This window comes from Trichomycterus rosablanca, chromosome 2, assembly GCF_030014385.1.
Source record: "Trichomycterus rosablanca isolate fTriRos1 chromosome 2, fTriRos1.hap1, whole genome shotgun sequence".
NCBI classification, from domain to species: Eukaryota; Metazoa; Chordata; class Actinopteri; order Siluriformes; family Trichomycteridae; genus Trichomycterus; species Trichomycterus rosablanca.
In genome coordinates, this window is record NC_085989.1 from 36,103,801 (window position 1) to 36,124,891 (window position 21,091).

The window sequence follows — 21,091 nt, forward strand, 5'->3', positions numbered from 1 at the left end:
TCTTCTGTAATTGTGTTGGTGGTTGACATTTATGTTGAGTGTATTACTGCACTGTTTTGATGGAGAACTACTTAAGGTTTGCTGTTGAATTGCGTCCCTGAGGGAACACCTGCGTGCAAAAATGCTTCCGCAAAAAAGTAACACCGGCAAATCTGACGTAATATATATCGTTCGAATTTGTTTAAAAATCATATCACCGTTATTGAAACATTTTCTATCGCGATATATATCGATATCGAATTATTGTCCAGCACTAGCCCCAATGTCAAAAGCAAGGTCCATAAAGGCATGGTTGGGTGAGTTTGGAGTGAAAGAGCTTGACTTGCCTGGACTGAGCCCTGACCTCAAGCCCATCGAACTCCTTTGGGATGAACTAGAACTGAAATTGTGAGCCATGCTCTCGTCCAGTATCAGTGTCTGACTTCACAAATGCTCTTATGGATAAATGGGCAAAAATTCCCATACTAAAAAACCTGTATTGGATTTAAAGTGGGATGTCAGAGAAGCTTTTGTAGGTGTAATGTGTGGATGTCACAATACTTTTGTCCATAGGTCAACTTTTTTGCTGAATGTATTTAACATGCTATTAAATTATTCTAATTATATAAAGTCTGTACAGTAGTCAAGGGCGCCACAGCTGTAAATTACCATCAGTGATCCTACAATTTCAGAACCACAGTTTTTATTAAGCAGGTTTTTTATTGCAAATTACATTTTTCTATTCCTGACTGCATGAAATTTTGTTGCTCATCCAGTTATCCATTATCATTATTGTGGTGAAATAATAACCACAAGCTGTTTCCTACATCCAGCATTGTTATTGTGGTTATCACTAATTTGAAACTTATGCAAATGCAGTGCAGTGTAAAATAGGAATAACAAACCATTTTTCATGAATCACAGGCTAAAATGTGACATTACCCACAACAAGAAACCAACCAGTTTGAACTTAATTGACAGTATGCTTATCTAAATAAAATATCAATGTATTAATGTGCTCAATATTGGTTTAGACTCTCTGTTTCCTTGAGATTTGGCTCTTTAGGAGGATAGGGTTGGGCTCCAAGATATAATTGTCCTGTATTAGTATGCTGAAAAGTATTTTTGGACTGGTGAGTTCAGCCTCAGAGCAGTTATTTTGGAACAAGGGTCGATTTGTATTTGGTCCATCACCGCACAACAGCGTCTGGATTCAAGCTGGCGCCACTGTGTTGGTGTAAGCTAGACAATAGAGGATAACTCAGCTTGATCCAATCAAACACTAAACTGCCAGCTACATGACTACACATTTATGGCTTCAGACTCATAAAGCTAAGGAGCAGTGCATTATACTTGACACACTGTTACAGCTAGGGGCAAAAACTACTGTGCTAAACTAAAAAAAACTAGTTTCCCTTGTAACTACACTCACTGATCATTTTAGGTACCCCACAACCAATTTAGATACAGTGTTAAAAAAAAAATTTAAAAAAAATATATATATATATATATATATATATTTCAATTTATATTTAATAAATTGCACATTATGTACTAGCATGCTTCATGTTTTAGTTTAGAGAATTCAGTGTTTTTGTGCCGGGGTAAAAGCTTTTCAGGAGTCTGAAAGTGTGGGCCTTGATACTCCTATAGCACCTACCAGAGTTCAACAAAGAGAACAGGTGGCGACAAGGGTGAGATGAGTCCTTAACGATGTTTGTGGCCCTGCGCAGGCATTGGGTTCTTTAAATGTGCTCTAGTGATGGCAGCTGAGTGTTGATGGTTCTCTGTGCTGATTTGATGATTCTCTGAAGAGCCTTCTTGTCAGCCTCAAAGCAGCTGGCATACCACACCACAATGGCATGGGTGAGTATGCTTTCCACAGAGCTGCGATAGAAGGACACCAGTAGCTGCTTGGATAGGTTGGCTTTCCATAGTGACCTTAAGAAGTAGAGCTGCTTCTGTGCTTTTTTCATTAAAGAGGTGGTGTTGGCAGTCCATGTGAGGTCTTGGGAGATGTGTGTGCTGAGGAATTTTAAGATAGACACTCTCTGTACGGTGTCTCCTTCGGTGTATAAGGGAGTAGGTTCCTCTCTCTGTCTCCTGAGGCAGATGATCATCTCTTTCATTTTTGAGTGCCAGGTTGTTGATGGAGCACCATTCAGGCAGTTTAAGGACTTCTTCCCTGTAGGCAGACTCATCTCCATTATGTATTAGATATGCCTGATGGTCTATCTATTCTTAGCCCTGCACTGACATTAAGATGTTTAAAATCCAGTAAGCCTTATTTGCTCATTAAATGGCCAATTAGTGGCTTCTAAAAGGCACAACAAGGAAACACTTGCCTTATCATGTATGTAAAAGCTTAAAACCCAGTGATGCCATAGCCATCCATCGCTAGGAGTTTAAGACAGCATAATTGGCCCTAAGTGGAAGGGATAGCATTTTGCTTTTGAATATTGTACAAGGCCAAACTGGGGTGCTGAAAATGTAGCTGTTTGATGTGGAGTCTAATTTGGGAATGACTACATTTAAAGGAAAAACCAGAAAACAGATTTTTTTGGTAGAGAGCAGAATTCATAACACTGTTATTATGGCAAGTCACCCAGACCCAAAAGCAGCACAGGAATGTTATCTTACTCTAAGCTGCACAAAGTCCCAGTTTGACTGATTGGTCCCATCTAACATTGAAGTTAGATTTGGCAAATGGAGAAGGGAAGGTATTGAAGTACACTAAACTCAGTCATGTTCATGGACCCCAGTTTAAAATAACTTGACATTGTACATAGTCATGCTAAAGATATAAGATAAGGGTTACGCATGGTCAACAGCAACACTGAGTTAGGCTTACCCTTGGATTTATGCTTAATTAATATAAGGGGGTCCAGTATGTGCCAATCAACTCCTATGAACTTTTGACACAAGTGAAGCCGGGTCCACGGTTTCATGTTGTTTATGCCAGATTGAAACCATATTACTTTCATTTTCAGAAGAAATTTTATTAGACAAGATAATGTTTCCATATATTCAACTATCCAGTTTTGGTGAGTTTGTGCCTGCTGTAGCCTTACATTTTTGTGGAATCAGATGTTTTCTACTTATATACACCATCTGCCCACTCTGGTCTTACCACTGTTGTTAAGAGTGCTAGTTTTTTTGTTACTTTTTGTCAACGTAAACAAATCTGATCTCCCTTAACGAGGTGTTTCCACCAGATAACTGCTGCTTATGACATTTTTACCACTAATCTTTGTAAACTCTAGGGACCGTGCGCATAGAAATACAAGATGATCAGCTGTTTCTGACATTGAAAGCCAGAACGCCTGACACCAGCAACCATGCCATGGTCATGAAGACAAGGTTCTTCTAATTTATAATTCATAACTGATCAGTATTGTGGGTGACATTCATACTTTAGTTTGCTTTTTCAGAACGGCATTCCCTCCCATTCACATTGCATGAATGGTCACTGAATGGTTTAATAAGTATTTAAATTTTGGACTTGAAAGATAAAATACACTGTTTACATCCTCAAAACACCACATTAAGAAATATACTTTTGTAAAAGGTATTAGTTAGGTGGTGAATCATTCTCAGCACTGCAGTGACACTGACATGGTGGTGGTGTGTTAGTGTGTGTTGTGTTGGTTTGAGTGTATCAGACACAGCAGCGCTGCTGGAGTTTTTAAATACCGTGTCCACTCACTGTCCACTCTATTAGACACTCCTACCTAGTTGGTTTACCTTGTAGATGTAAAGTCAGAGACGATCGCTCATCTATTGCTGCTGTTTGAGTTGGTCATCTTCTAGACCTTCATCAGTGGTCACAGGCCGCTGCCCACCAGGCGCTGTTGGCTGGATATTTTTGGTTGGTGGACTATTCTCAGTCCAGCAGTGACAGTGAGGTGTTTCAAAACACACACTAACACACCACCACTATGTCAGTGTCACTGCAGTGCTGAGAATGATCCATCACCCAAATAATACCTGCTCTGTGGTGGTCCTGTGGGGGTCCTGACCATTGAAGAACAGGGTAAGAGCAGGCTTAAAAAGTATGTACAGAAACAGATGGACTACAGTCAGTACTTGTAGAACTACAAAGTGCTTCTATATGGTAAGTGGAGCTGATAAAATTGACAGTGAGTATACAAACAAGGAGGTGGTCGTAATGTTACGCCTGATTGGTGTATTTTAAAGTACTTTGTATTTTTGCATTATACCCTTTGTTTTGTAACCTATCTATAAATTCCACCTAAAAATCCAGAATTAATTGAAGTGACAGAATACAAGTGTCATTGAGCTGTTTTACCTCGTGTTTGTCAAGTCAAAGTAATGCTCTTTAGGCTGCAATTCCAGGATGTGTATGCCTGTGTATTGTCTCTGAAGAGAAAGCTTGGCATCTGTACCTCACACCTGCCACTCAACTTATTTTTTCCCCAGCTGGAGTTATGCAATAGACTTTTTTTTATTTGCATTCTTGTTTTGTTGATGAGGCTTGTTTGCAATCTCCAGCAAACATAAATCTGTTGTAACAGGCTGTTGCAATAACAATAGTACCTGGACGTCCCCGGAAAAGATGTGGGCTTAAAGGCAGCATATGTTGTTCTTAAATCTCAATTCTGCATTAATGCTGCCATCACAGAAGTGTAAATTACCTTTGCCAAGGGCACTTAAGGTATAACTCCATACCATGACAGACCCTGGGTTTTAATTTGTTGCTGATAACAGTCTGGATGGTCCTTTTCTTCTCTGTCTGTCTTTTATTGTGTCATGGTCCATCTCAGATGCCCCAGAGACCAAGGAACTCTATGTCATTTTTAGGCATGGTTACCATAAGGTTTCTTTTCTACACAGTAGAGTTTTAAGTTGCACTTGTAAATGTAACTCTGTATTGTAGTGCTTGACAAAGGTTGCCAAAGTAATCCCTCACCCATATCAGCTTGTAATAAATGACGATTCTTAATACAGTGCCTTTTGAGAGATTGGAAATCACAGGTGTTCATCTTAGGCTTGTGCCTTTGCCTTTTAGGCAGTGAAATTCTTCCAGAATTCTTAAATATTACAGTAGTATTATGCAAAATATATTTTTCATTCAATTTTGGTACTATTTTATATCAATTCATTTTATTTTCACATTTCTTTTGATGTTTGATGTCTTATTTTATCAGATTTTATGTTTTCAGATTCACATCTTATTTTTTTCAGTTTCAGATCTTTTTTTTCACTTTTAGATCATTTTTTCAGACTGAGAGGGGCGTGGTATAATGAGTGACAGAATAACAAAAAAGGCTGAGGTCCTTCCTTAATGTTGCCTGCATGCAATATGACTCAACACGGTCAGGAACCATCTGTAAGGAAAATGGCATCAGTCCATTACATGGTGTTACCCACTCACCCATGCATTCACTCAGTTACATGTTGGGGCAATTTAGAGCAGCCATTGCCCTTTCTGCATGTTTTTTTGGGAGGTGAAAGGTATGACCCTTGACCTATGTTGCTGTGCAACAAGTACACTGCTGTTTTGCCGTGCTGTCCCTAATAGAATGTAGAGCTTGATAATTAGAAACAAATTCAATATGCAAAAGGTTACCTCTTTTTTCAAGAGTTCAAGAGAGGCTTTATTGTCATTTCAGCTGTTAACAAGTACATATTGAAATGAAACAACATTTCTCCAGGATCAGGGTTCAACACAGAACACAAGTGCAAAACATTACAGTATACACAGTGCAGATAAAAAAACACTACAATGAATACGAGAACCTACAATAAATACAAGAGACATTTCTAATCTAAAGAAACTAAGGGGGGTGGAACCAAAGGCAAGTGTAGTGCTGGCTAGGACATGGTACTAAAAAACCTATTCTGATATACAATTAGCAGCGTAGGGTTTATATAGCATCAGATACATTAAAGAGATATTAGAGACTGGGTATTTTTGTGCTTTAATACCCAGTATTATAAAATGTATAGAGGTTACATATATGAAGAATTTAAATGGACATAGGGTCTATCCGAAAACTTAGTGAGCTCTCTACATAGACAGCATTTTACATCATCCTATACACATGAGAAAAAGGCTGTCTGAATTCTTAGATGCCCTAAAATGCTGCCTGCTAAGGTGCCTCATTTTGAAGCGATAATCTAACTAAATAACAAGGGAGCATCCAATGCTTCCTTAGCAGTGAAGGCAATCCCAGCATTCAGTGCGGCACAACTTTTCTCACACAAAAAAAATTAAAAATTTGCCGGATGAATGCGGAGTAACAATGTGAGTTCCATTCATAGGTAAATAAATGTGACAGTGACAGTTTAACCGTTTTCGGTACACGGAGGGAGATGTTAGCTGGCATGCTAGTGAGTTGTGCCACCTCAGCCCATTGGTTTGAATGGCCTGAGGCTAACCATGTTAGCCTAGTACGTGAAAACTGCGGTGATCGCAGTAATCACTGTCTAAGTAGTGCGTCTGAATAACCTGCCTTATAATTTTGATGTCTCATTAGAATCTTCTCTACTTAGGCAGCTGTCTAGGTAGGCAGCAAGGCAGCTAGGTTTTCAAACAGACCCATAAGTCACTGCATTTTGAGAGCTGATTAATTGTGATTTCTGTCAAATAAGTTTCTTTTTGTCTTACCTACACAGGTCTAAGTGGAGGATGAGAACGAATCGGCTTGCCATGACCTTTCGTCGTGCTATGAGGCTTGCTTGAATGGCCTGATTGGCTGGCAGCGCCGGGATTATGCTGACGTGTGTCCAGCATGACTCCGCTGGACCTGTGGCTCTCGCGCTCTATCCCCATGTGCCTCCTGCTGCAGAGCCTGGTGCTCATGGCTCTCTGCTTTCCATCGGCCAGCATGTGCCCCAAAGGGTGTGTGTGCCAGCGGGCCGAATACCCACCGTACGGTCTAAATGTTACCTGCAGCCAGGCACGGTTAAAGGAGATCCCGTCAGACCTTCCTGCAGATACGGTCCTACTCCAGCTGGACCGTAACCACATTCAGGCCGTGCCTGAACGTGCCTTCCAGGACCTAAGAATGCTGCGCAGGCTCAACTTGTCCCATAATGCAGTGGAGACGCTGGGAGAGAGTGCCTTTGTCGGCCTGGAGGGTTCACTGGAGCTGCTTGACCTGTCACATAACCGTATAGTTAGCGTGCACAAGGATGCATTTGCGAGGCTAAAAGCACGTGTGCTGGTGCATGACAACCCATGGCACTGCGACTGTGCTCTGCAGCAGGCACTTGGTGGCATGGCGCATAATCATGAGGCAGCGGCCCGCGTGCTGTGCCGCAGCTCGGAGCTGAGGGACCAAGAGGGACGACCGTTCCTAGCTGTGGATGCAGATTTGTGCAATCTGGCCAGACGAACCACTGACTACGCCATGCTGGTGACCATGTTCGGTTGGTTCGCCATGGTCATCTCTTATGTGGTCTACTACGTCAGGCAAAACCAAGAAGATGCACGGCGGCACTTGGAGTATCTTAAGTCACTACCAAGCAAACCCAGGAAGCCAGATGAACCAGAGGACATCAGTACCGTGATGTGAAGGCATTGTTTTTGCCAATAATGCCTTGACTTAGTGGGCATAAAAAGACTAAAGAAGCCAGCAATGGATTTCTGAGAGCAATTTTGTCTTACTAAAACTGATACCAACTCCAAATGTAGTCTTAATACTCATTGTGTCTTCTCTTTTTCTAGTTGTGTGTAACTATTACATAGGCCGAGTATTTAGGGAATTTGTAATGCTCTTCCTGCCTCTGTGTTCATAATACATTCCTTTAAATTTGCATCAGTGTGTTAATCACTATGGGTCATATTCAGAGTTCCAGTCAGAATGTTACAAGATACATCAAATGATATGATGGGAATGTTATATGTTAGAACACACAGGTGCTTAAGTTTATTTTTGATACAGCTCTCACCTCCTTGGTTGCCAGGTTTTTCTTGACTGGGGTATTGCTTTCAGTTTTATTTTAATAGTCTAGTATTTAAATTTTTTACTGACTACATCCTTCGTAACTAAGCACAAAGCAGAGCCGGAGTCAGAAAATTAAGATATTTTAAAATAGGGAAGATTTAATGGTTGAAAATTGCTATATAATGGCAAAAACAGAAGGGTGCATTTTGTATTATCCACAATTTGAATACTATAAACCCAGCCACATGCACTTGAGTCAACTCTGGATGTGGCCTTCCTTTGAGAAATGGAAAAATTGAGTAAATGACCTCTTTTCGAATGTGTGATTCAAGTTTTATCCTGGATTTATTAGGTCCTAATCTAGCCGCACCTCTCAATTCTCATGCATTGGCAGCCCCCCTGGGTCATGCGGTTCAAATATATGTTAGTTTACAGCTTTAAATTTTGTTGACTCATTTCTGTGATTCAGGTTGACAAAACTGCTGGGGCTATCCATCCCTGTTTATACATTCTCTGATGAGGTGTGTTTAATGACTGCCTTGCTTTGCAACTTAGCCAGTCCATCGTAGGGCAGACACACATACACACACCCATTCACCTATAGGGCAATTCAGTATCTCCAATTAACCTGAGCTCCCAGAGGAAACCCACGCAGACATGGGGAGAACATGCAAACTCTGCACAGAAAGGACCCAGACCGCCCCACCTGGAGATCGAACCCAGGACCTTCTTGCTGTGAGGCGACAGGGCTAGTGGACAATAAACATAAAATTTTGTAGAAATGAGATCTCGAATACATCGTATCGAATCTCGGCTCTGCCTGCCGGCTGAGGCTGAGCAGCTACATGAACAACAATTGGCCTGTTGTTCAGGTAGGGGCGGGATTAAGCCGGATGGGGACTCTCTCTCTCAGACTAATGCGATTACTACCTCTGCTGGCTGGTTGGTGGCGCCTGCACGGAGATGGGAATAGAGTGCGGTAGAGGGTGTGGCTCTCCGTACACAGCGCTGTACTGCACTGCACTTGTCAAGTGTAGGTGATAAGATGTTCGATCGCTCTCCAAGCAGGGACCAGCATTAGTGAGAGGATGATTGACAGGCCGAAATTGGATGCGCTAAAGTGGGAGTTAAAAAAGGGGGGGGATGTTGTAGTAGGTAAAGCAGCCAGAATTAAAAATGTGTAACTAAATACTATGTCAATTGCTATTTACATCTACGTTAGCAGACACTTTTATCCAAACTGACTGACAGTCTAAGCAATTGAGGGTTATGGGCCTCGCTCAAGGGCCCAACAGTGGCAACCTGGCAGTGGTGGGATTTTAAATGAGGGACCTTATGGTTACTAGTTCAGTACCTTAACCACTAGGCTACAACTGCCTCTATTAAGTTGTTTGGTAGAAGTGTATATGTACAAGGGGTTATACTAGCCATTCCTGGTCCTGGTACCTTTATCTTTTACAAATGTACCCAAATTACATTTATTTCACCAATAGCGGCAACATTCAGTGGCACCAATAAACGTTATGCCATCTAGCTGCCAAATAACATGTGGCATATCGAATCACTAACTGAATAAATATCACTAAAAGATATAGCATGAAAACAAAATGCATTAGACTTGAGAGGCATGCAACTGTTATAAACTACCCATCTGTAGACAGTTGCTAAATACCTTTACAAACATTTTGATATTCTAATCTCAGGTCTAAATGTTCATTTAAATAACTTTTAAACCCCCAAAATGTGTTTTCTAATAAGGATTATTAAGATATTAACATAATCAGTGGCCTCTTCTTGTAGTCAAATATACATATTTAGGATGTGGTGTCTAAAATGTATATATTAAATGTTCTGATTACCTTTAAACTAGATAGACTTGACTAGCTAACTGATAATCATTAAGAAAAGGCCATGTTTATAATTCCTCTGACCTCAAATCAAACATTTCTTCCACTTTTAGGAAATATAATTTTTTTTACTGATCTAAGTTGTACAAAAATCAACCAAGACATGATTGTTGTTGAACATGATTTTTTTTATTTTATATTAGAGCTATAATGGTATGGTATCTAACCTTTAAGGTTTACAAGATATTTTGTGTTAACCAAAGTCTTTTTATTAAATACATGCCCACAGACCTTTTTTTTACAATTTTGAAGTAAATGTTTAGTAGTGTCTCACAGATATGTCAGTGTGTTTTAAGAAACAGTATGACTCACTGCAATCTATACCAATAAACAAAAGTTCTCAGTCTAGCTAAAGACTGCAGTAATATGAAGGCTTTTATTTTTGACAACTGGATTAATATATTTGTTTACTTTAAATTGCTATTGTTTTACCAAGACAAGAGACTAATAATGGGATAGTTATCTTTAAACCCAGCTGCTATAAGCTGTATACTAAACCACATTTAAAATTTAAGATAAATTAATTAATTTAAAATGTAACATATTAGTTTACTTGTCTTAACACTATAGAAAGTGATTCACTGTTTGAACTATCCACAGTGCTAACTCACACACAGCCAGTAATACCAATACATAACACCAATACATCAAGCTTAATAAAGTTATTAATACATTGCCATGTTCATGACAGAACACAATATTTTTTCTAGATCAGTGCTCTGTATGAACTGTATATTGCTCATCGACATACAAGGTTCTTCAAAAAGTTTCTGCACTTTTTTTAACTCTATTTATGAATAATTTCAAAGAATTTTCTAAGAATTAGCCATCAGCGAAGATGTTTTTGGTTGAGCGTGTAGCCACTGATGATGCTTTCACATCATCATCACATGAAAATCTTCTTCCCCCTAAAGCTTTTTTCAAAAAGATGGAAATCAGATGGAGCTAACTCTGGATAAGCTTTCTCTCAGTCTCTCAGACAGCGGCGCTGTCAGGGGGGGCAGGAGGGGGCACGGCCACCCATATAAAATCACTGGCCCCCTTAGCAGCCCACCCTCGGAGAATTGATTCACATATGCATAATATGCTTCTTTCTGATATATTTCATTAGGTGCTGTCCATTTCAGTCAATAATGTATATTTTTACAATAGTTCATGTAAAAATAAAAATGCAGGCAGCCAACCGCCATCGCTGTATCACTCCGAACACCTCCCAAGCCCCCCGCCCGATGCTGCGCGGTGTACTGTGCAGGTGAGTTTGCCTCACAGAGTGCAGCACCTAATCTCGCCGTCTCGTTTTTCTGGTGCAGGATTGTTGTTGTACAGATAATTTGTTATCAACTAGTCTGTATACTACAATAATAGACTTCCTGAAATGTAGTTATGTCTTTTCGTTTTGGTGTGCCACCCCAAGATTTTCAGTGGCCCCATCTGGCCACCCCTTTGAAAAGACACGACCAGTTTTTACTCCTCCCACCCTTACCTTTTTCAATGAAAATATAAAAGTGCGGAAACTTTTTGAAGATCCCTTGTATAATTACGAATAACAATTTCAGTTTATATACAAATATGATGTAATCTGTTCAGCGATTGATTGGCAGCCTGTTTATGACACATTGGCATTGGACCACAACCTAATAATGGAAATGTATGATATATGTATGAATAATGGAGAAGAATGTATGATACCATGGTAAGAAATCATCAAACCTTCCACTCTATAAAAGAGGCATTGCAAAGGGTTGGCAAAATAACAGTGATCTAAACATTATACAGCTAATACTAGAGTTCCAAACTGTAATTCTTTATTTAATGCAGACAGTTTCTGTTTAAATACTAGGTTACTTTGTTTAACAGTGGTGGTTAGAGTATGTATTTGAAGGTTTGGGCATACCTTTATTGAAAAGATTTTGGATAGAATAAACCTAGTAGCATTATCTGTCTACAACTAAAAATGCTAACTTCTGACACAAACATGTCTTGGCTGATCGATTACAGTTTGAGTAAGTGAAAAGTTATGTCACTGTGTTGTTTTGCCCACACATTTTGTTAATGTGTTACCTCACTGTTGTTAATATGTGGTTTTCTCTCCCTTAATGTCAGTAGCTACATTCTGTGTGATTCAGAGAATATTACCAGCCATTGACATTTAAGTTACATTCATGGCATTTAGCAATGCTTTTATTATTTAAACTGACTTTCAATTGTGATTTTATTCAGTTGAGGGTTAGGGGCCTTGCTTAGGGACCCAATTGTGGCAACTTGGTGGTGGTGGGGCTTGAACCAGCAGCCTTTTAATTAGTCCAGTACCTTAACCATTGAGCTACTGATACTATGCCAATAAAATCCCTAACAATACAGTACAAATGAAAAGAAATTATAATGAGAAAATGAAAAAAGAATGTGCTTTTACTGAAGGAAAATTCTAATGACATCACCTATTACTAGATCACTTTTCTGTTTCCAGGGTAAAACCTAAATCGTAATTATTTCACAGTAGGGAAGTCAACATGAAAAGCTCTGCCCGACAATGTGAGCAGAATGCTGATGACTGAGTGGCCTAGCCCTGTCGCATCAAACCAACCATCATTCAACCAACCATATGTGCAAATTGCAGCTGTCAGTCTCCACATGGCCCTGCTCTTACTGCCACTTCTAAACCCCAATGAAGCAAAACTAAAAAGAGAGAGGCCAAAGAGAGAGACAGAACAAAAAGACATTGAGTTAGTCTAAGAAGAGACATGTCACTGGTTGAAATTTGAATGTGGCAGATCGTAATACTAAACATGCTAGATGCAACAGGAAGCCCCAACCTTTTAGAACAATTTGACAATTGCTTATAGCCCCTATTGCACATACACAATTAACCAGATATGTACAATTAACCACCTAGCTTTAGATTGATACTACCAGTAAAAGCACAAAATGATACCACAGTTTACCATTTTGAGACCTAGTAAAACACTATGATGGTTCATGTGTAAGTGAATGCCAGCACATTAGCAGGCAAGATAACTACTAAGTTGAATGATTTTAACATGTACACTGTAAAGAAACACCAAGTCAATGCATTAAAATTAATAGTTCAAATAGGAGAGTTTTTTTGGATATGTATCTGATCTGTATATATAAAGTAATCTAACTGGAGGACGTCTGTAATTATTTAAATACTGCTCATAAAATGTAGACTGGAACTTAGCAGTGTCAAAAATAGTATGTACTTTGATAAAGATTTATTAATAATGTCTAGAGTTTATTTTTTAATTATAAATTTGGCCAGGTAAAAACGAATAATAACTAATAGTACAGTAAGAGATTATAACACAAAGTTACAAAAAGCTATTGTCTTATTACCCACATTGTTAAACTAATCTCAATCAGAAGAAATACTTATTTATTTAAATGAAATCATAATGAAATATTTATGGTTGAATTAGTAAAAAGGAGAGTAAAAGACAAAGTAATCATTTTGAACCCAAATTCCTCCATTTTTTTAATCCACTATATCAGTCGTGTCTATTCAAAGCTTCTCATAGCTGCCATCACACTTAGGATCACACCTAGGATCTAGGAGGGCCCTGGTTGTCACGTGCCCCCTTTGACATACATACAGCTGCCGATCGCTTCTTTTTACCTGCCAAGGATGGGGTCTCACAGAGAAAAGGTGTCTTCCAATTCAAACAGAATTGACTGTATTACAGAAACATTCTAGTCCTGAAATCCAATCCAATATGCTTTGTATATCAGTTAGGATCTCAGGTAAATCAGGTAGGATCTAATTTTTAAGATCTATTGTAAAACATTACCTAGCTTTAACTTTGATAAACGTAACTTACAGAAACATCCTAATTCATTAACATTTCATAAATAAAGTGTCCTAATATCACAATAACCTCAATACTGTCCAAAGTTTGGTTTGAGCTTCCATTGTACTAGTATTTTATTTTTTTTAAAAGTGAATGTTGGCGTCTAGGTGGCGCAGTGGGATATTCCGCTAGCACACCAGCGCCGAGATTCTGAACTCCTCGGTTTGAAATTTGGCATTGCCACCGGTCAGCTGGGCACCATCTAGCAGTGCCTGCAGCAGGCTCTAATTGGCTACCGTGTCTGCTAGGGCGGGATGGCCGGACAATGTGGGTGAGGTCTTCATACGCTGTGCAAGGACCCTGATTACATAGAGGCGCCTGTGCAGAAGCATGGGTGAATAAAAAGGGTCCGCTAAGGACTGTTCAGGGGTCGGAGGAGGCATGAGCAGGAAATATGCCTTCCTCGAATGCAATCAGGGATCCCCAGCAGCGGAAGACAAATCGACTATGCTAAATCGGGAGAAAATGGAAGAAAATGCATAAATAAATAGAAAAAAGTGAATGTTAACTGTGGTTGTTTAGCAGATGTAACAGGTAGCATTGTGTAGCTTAAAGAAGTTAAATGTTATATTGTAAAGGATGAAATTGGTTATGGCCCATCTTTTTTCCAATTAAAGAAAATGGGCCGGCATATGTGTGGGAAAAGGAAATGTTAGCACCCCTAGTATACTGTATGTAAGCGCACAGTTGACAGGCTGCCAGATATAAACCATAAGGATTACCATAGAATCCCTTACTGGCCACTGTCATCATCTATAGAATCTGCATATCAGGTAACAGACTCAATCTTGTTACTCATTAAGTGACATTATCCATAAAAAGAATGTCCCACCTACACCCTAGTTCTCCTGAAAGATATCACTGTATAAACCTGCCTTTATAAACAGGGGGAACTATGAACTGAACTGTGATGATTCAAACCCAAAAGACCATCAAAACACAATCAAAATTTATAATCCATTGAAAACGTTTATTTTAGCACTTTATTAATAGCTAAAATTACCGTTAAATAGACCAAACTGAAAAGCCATATTTGCAGTGAGTTCAGTGTTTATCTGGAGGTGAGCTAAGTGGTGCCACTTGCTTTGTGTTGCCTTGATTGCTTGGTAACAAACATGACAATTGTTGACTTGACGTAAAGTTCATGTGAATGGTTTAAACTTTTTATTAAAACTCCTGAAATAGGATTTGTAAGGCAAGATATTTCTGTAATACACCTCATGATCTAAAAAAAAAACTTCCCAATGACATTCCAAAACTGGTTTCCCAGTGCCCTGTCTCTTCCTGTTAAAGGTGATGGCAGGAATAAAATAAGTTTACAATTCCAACACCTCCTTCTCTGGTCTCAGCTATGAGGTGCTTTTAGCAAAATCAATAATCAAAAAGGTTTACAGTAATATTGTACTGTGTTTTGACATTAACTCAAACAGTAGGACAGATGGAGATCCCTTTAAAGTGTCGTGTTGAATGTACAGTATCTGTCTAGTCTGTTGCCTTGTTTCGCAGGAGCAGTTTTACATTCACACCGTGTAGCGCTTGAGTAGAAGAGTAGCCGTTCGCTATATAACCACAGTGAAGCACGGTGTTGCCAAGGACTTAGAAGATTTTTATAAGTGCCTAAAATTGTCTTTTGAATATCCCTTTCACACATCAATTCTGCAATTAAACACATCATTCTAAGCTAATTCCTGCATGCCGGGCCTTGTGGACACTTTTTTCTTTCCAAACGTTTTCTGCACAAGGAACAACTGATTCAAAAGGCTGAAAAAAACTCCAGAATGCTTTTTAAGAAAAAGTAACTGTTGGTTGTGTTTTTGTTTTTGTCAGATTTTGGTGAAAGAAGACCAGATTGAATTGTAGATTTCTTTTCCATTTCTGTTTCCACCTTTCATCTTGCTGTATGATATTTTTTTACCTAGCATATGTTAATTTGTCTTCTTTTCTTAAAAATAACTGATTTTTAAGACCTAACACTGAATACCACTAATGGTACATCACGTTATAAGTGCATGTAGAGGAGAAAATGAAATAAAAGAGGCATCGACTGGTGCAAATAAATATTCCTGCATTTATCTTGTGTTTATAAATGTAAAAAATTGAAATGATTATCACAGATTTTTATTTGATATTAAAATAATATTTATCACAGTTATTCAGCCAATTTAAAATGAGTCTCATTTAAAAACTGCAACATTTTAAATGGGCTGACTTTTCTTTAATGAGTGGTCAATGAGAATTTTATGTTTCATTGGCTTATATAATCTATAATATATATATATATATATATATATATATATATATATATATACAGTATATATGCAGTATATATATATACAGTATATATATATTTATATATATATATATATATATATATATATATATATATATATATATATATATATATATATATAATTTGTAAATTAAATATATAATTAAATCTTTTAATTAGGTATTTTCCAGAAGGGCTGTGTTTGGCTGGTCATGTGTGCCAAGCAACTGCTAGCAATTAGAGCCATACCAGCAAAATGCATATTGCTTCATAGAACTTTACAGTAAATTCACAGCATTTTGTCTTTTTAGTTTTTGTTAAAGAGTACATTTATTGCCGCTCAGGTGGCGCAGCGGTGAAACACACGCTAGCACACCGGAGCTGGGATCTCGAATACATTGTATCGAATCTCAGCTGTGCCATCCGGCTGGACTGAGCGGCCATGAACAATGATTGGCCTGTTGTTCATATAGGGGTGGGGTAGTAGTAAGCCAGACAGGGTCTCCTCATAACTGATGCAACTACGACCTCTGCTACTGATTGATGGCGCCTGCACAGGGGGTGTGGAAGGAGTGCATTGATCAGGGTGTGTCTCTTCGTACACAGGGCTGATCCGCATTGGCACTCGCCTAGTGCAGGTGAAAAAATGCATACGGCTGCTGCCCACGTGTTGGAGGGGGCGTGGGTTAGCTTTGTTCTCCTTAATCAGAGCGGGGATGGGCATTAGTGGAGAGGAAGCATGATGCAATTGGGCAATTGGATGCACTAAAAGTCAGGAGAAAAAGGGGAGAAAATGCATGAACAAAATACAAAAGAAAACAAAGAGTAAATTTATTTCCCAGTGATTCGTTAGTTTAAGGGTGGCTTACAATATTGGAAATAATAGCCCTGTGAACCAAAGCTAGCTATCCTCCAAGACTTGTACTTTTCTTACTGGTGGACAATTTGCCAGTGGACAAACCCAATTCAAATGTTTAGAGGCTAGTCCTACTTCCTCCAATTCCTATAATGTCTTCATTAGATATTTTGATCCAAAACCCAATGCCAACATCGGGGCTGATATTGGCATACAAGTTTAGGATATGTATTAGATTAGATTTAACACCTTTAACACTATGATCCTGATAAGTGATGTTAAATTATATGTATATACATAATACCCCTCCAGACTAAATTGGGAAGAACTGCTTGGCTAGTAATAACCTACTTCTTACCTTTACTGTGTATAAAAAGCAGCCATCTGGTTTGTTTTTGTTGTTGTAGGATGTACTGGTCCCCACTGAGAAACCCACTCATCCAGCATAGAGCATCGATGTCTTGGCTTTAGCTGTTAGCATCTGCCAGTGAATATTAGGGAATCTGACTGGCTTGCAATATGATATTTACCCAGTCACTCGAAATATAAATGTAGAGGATTAAAAAATGTTTTAAAGCAAAACCCACTAGGGGCACCACTCAGGGTAAAATCAAAATTATTCATTTGATGTCTCATTTTGTTGCTTTGCATTAATGTAAATTATTCACACATGTACTATCACAGAGTAGCTAAATGGCAATCCAAACCATGTTCTATCTTTTTGTATTTATAAAGCCACCTGGCACATGGTAAAGTGCCATTCTTTGCAGACCTAGTATTTATTGTTATGCTCCAATTTCCATTACCGAACATTTCAAAACGTTCATTCAGTAGCAATACGGGTTCCTCAAATGCAAACTAAAAGATCTTTAATAAAGCATGAATGCAAATGAAGGGCCAGTTGAAACTGAATGAATATGAAGACAATTATATCTCAAATGAGATGAGCCAGAGTAGCAATGTTTAACTAAAAGAACCAATATCGCCTGACATGAATACCGCTGTCTGACACAGTCACTGATGGCCTCCTTTCTCCTCTTTTGGATGCATAATAATAAATTTTCAGCTCAATAATAGATTACACTAAAATGAGATTTCATATAGGATCTATTTTTTAACTCGACACAGCACAATGGCATACCTCATAGTAACAGTCTAAAAAGAACAAAATATATTCTACAAATATTCTGTTCTACTACAAGACAAAAGATTCACAAGATTAATAGAAACCTGTAGGAACCCTAAAGTAACTTTTCAAACTGTTTAACCCCCAAAAAAAGTCTTGTTTAACTTTTTTCTGCTACAGAGTAGAAAGTGTATTTGATTATGTAAGTGAATAAAGCAACTGATTCAGCACTTAGGCCCATAAAGGCTTAATGGCAATAATTAAATGACTTTCTCCTGGAAGTGTTTCTTTAAGGTTCTGTATGTTCCTAAAAGGGAAATAAAACATAAAATGAAACAGCTTCTTATACAGTCTTTTATATAAAATACATTTTAATGAAAGTAATTTAAAAAGACTTATAGAGGCTGATATAACTGTAACACCTTAATACAAACATGCAATAGTGATGTAGATGTACACTGATCAGCCATTACATTAAAACCACCTCCTTGTTTCTACACTCACTGTTCATTTTATCAGCTCCACTTACCATATAGGAGTACTTTGTAGTTCTACAATTACTGACTGTAGTCCATCAGTTTCTCTACATATCTTTTTAACCTGCTTTCACCCTGTTCTTCAATGATCAGGACCCCCACAGAACCACCACAGAACAGGTATTATTTAGGTGGTGGATCATTCTCAGCACTGCAGTGACACTGACATGGTGGTGGTGTGTTAGTGTGTGTTATGCTAGTATGAGTGGATCAGACACAGCAGCGCTGCTGGAGTTTTTAAATACTGTGTCCACTCACTGTCCACCCATGGGGCACTGTTGTCTGGATGTTTTTTGGTTGGTGGACTATTCTCAGTCCAGCAGTGACAGTGAGGTATTTAAAAACTCCAGAAGCGCTGCAGTGTCTTATTCACTCATACCAGCACAACACACACTAACACACCACCACCATGTCAGTGTCACTGCAGTGCTGAGAATGATCCACCACCCAAATAATACCTACTCTGTGGTGGTCCTGGTAGAGTCCTGACCATTGAAGAACAGCATAAAAAAGGGCTAACAAAACATGCAGAGAAACAGATGGACTACAGTCAGTAATTGTAGAACTACAAAGTGCTTCTATATGGTAAGTGGAGCTGATAAAATGGACTGTGAGTGTAGAAACAAGGAGATGGTTTTAATGTTATGGCTGATCGGTGTGTATATACAGTTGGAAGAGAACATTTATTAAGCTTGTGTATTTCTCTATTAATTACGTTAACAGTTATGTCTTTATGGTAAGTAGGAATTTAAGACCATTTATAATCTCTTAAGTCCATGTTACAGCATGTCTGGTGGGCTAAGGTCTGGACTGTGTTCTGGTTATGAGACATGAAATCCATCTAAACCATGATGCTCCTTCAGGAATGTTTTACAGTTGGGAAGAGGCTTTGGTGTGCAAGACCTTTTTTTATTTATATTGTTATAATTTGATAATTTATATTATATATAGTTCAATAAAATTATATTTTACTGAGTACAAAACTCAATTTAAATAATATGGGTTTACTTTTATTTATTTCTGCCAATATAACTCATAAATTACCCAAATATATGTCATGTACATTCGAGAAAGCAGCAGGGGTCTGATGTGGCAGTGATTGGGTTGATTTAAAACCAGGCAGTCTGCTGCATTTTAAATCAGCTGCAAAGGTCTAATTATGGACATGTGAAGACCTGCCAGGAGGGAGTTACTGTAGTTCAGTCTTGATCAGTCATGTGGCAGTGACAGTGCAGTTGTATCATTATTTTGTTTTACACTCTAAGACAGTGATGTTTAAATCCCCTTATGGATAAATACTTGCTTTTACTGTGTATTTCCCCTATATTAATAAGATTTAGATATACTGTAGTATAATGTAAACAGAAGTCTTCAACCATTTAAACTAGTACTAATAAATATGAGTGAAAAATGATGTATTCATAAACATAAACAGATTTAAATCCTGCAAAAAAGAGTGTTAGAAATCATGGTCAATGTAAAAATATCTTCCTAAAGTTCTTAGATATTAGTTCTTAGTGCAAAGCCAAAAGTCACTCTGAACAATGGAGGATGCCCTTAAAACAATACGATCAACATTTACACTGAACGATATATAATAAACTGCATTACAATCATGTTTGTTCCTATACCATGCACTGAACACAGATGCTTGTCTAAAGTTTGCACAAGCAGTTAGTTGAGAGTAAAAGATTATAATTCCAAAAACAAAATACCCTCAGTAAATTATGAGGGAGTGAGCATTGTGATATGGGAATGCTACACTGCAAATGGTACTGCAGCATTATATAAAAACATTATAAAAAAATTAATCAGCTAAGAAATTAAATCTTTACAAAAAGACAACAACCCTAAACATAGCAAATATACTGACCAGCCATAACATTAAAACCACCTCCTTGTTTCTACACACACTGTCCATTTTATCAGCTCCATTAACCATATAGGAGCACTTTGTAGTTCTACAATTACTGACTGTAGTCCATCTGTTTCTCTACATACCATTTAGCCTGCTTTCACCCTGTTCTTCAATGATCAGGACCCCCACAGGGCCACCACAGAGCAGGTATTATTTGGGTGGTGGATCATTCTCAGCACTGCAGTGACACTGACATGGTGGTGGTGTGTTAGTGTGTGTTGTGCTGGTATGAGTGGATCAGACACAGCAGCACTGCTGGAGTTTTTAAATACTGTGTCCACTTACTGTCCACTCTATTAGACACTCCTACCTAGTTGGTCCACCTTGTAGATATAAAGTCAGAGACAATTGCTCATCTATTGCTGCTGTTTGAGTTGGTCATCTTCTAGACCTTCAGCAGTGGTCACAGAATGCTGCACATGTTGGCTGGATGTTTTTAATTGGTGGACTATTCTCAGTCCAGCAGTGACAGTGATGTGTTTAAAAACTCCATCAGCATTGCTGTATCTAATCCACTCATACCAGCACAACACACACTAACACACCACCACCATGTCAGTGTCACTGCAGTGCTGAGAATGATCCAACACCCAAATAATACCTACTCTGTAGTGGTCCTGTGAGAGTCCTGATCATTGAAGAACAGCATGAAACAAAGCATGCAGAGAAACAGATGGACTACAGTCAGTAATTGTAGAACTACAAAGTGCTTCTATATGGT

The 21,091-nt window shown here is 38.5% G+C and overlaps 1 protein-coding gene across 1 annotated transcript; it reads left to right on the forward strand.

Annotated features, from left to right (window-relative positions):
• The first annotated feature begins 6,669 nt into the window (after window positions 1-6,669).
• On the forward strand, window positions 6,670-7,622 carry lrrc3b (leucine rich repeat containing 3B). The gene has a single exon (XM_062990791.1). It carries the CDS (start codon window positions 6,735-6,737, stop codon window positions 7,518-7,520), a length of 786 nt encoding a protein of 261 aa, XP_062846861.1. The 5' UTR covers window positions 6,670-6,734; the 3' UTR covers window positions 7,521-7,622.
• The last annotated feature ends 13,469 nt before the right edge of the window (window positions 7,623-21,091 follow it).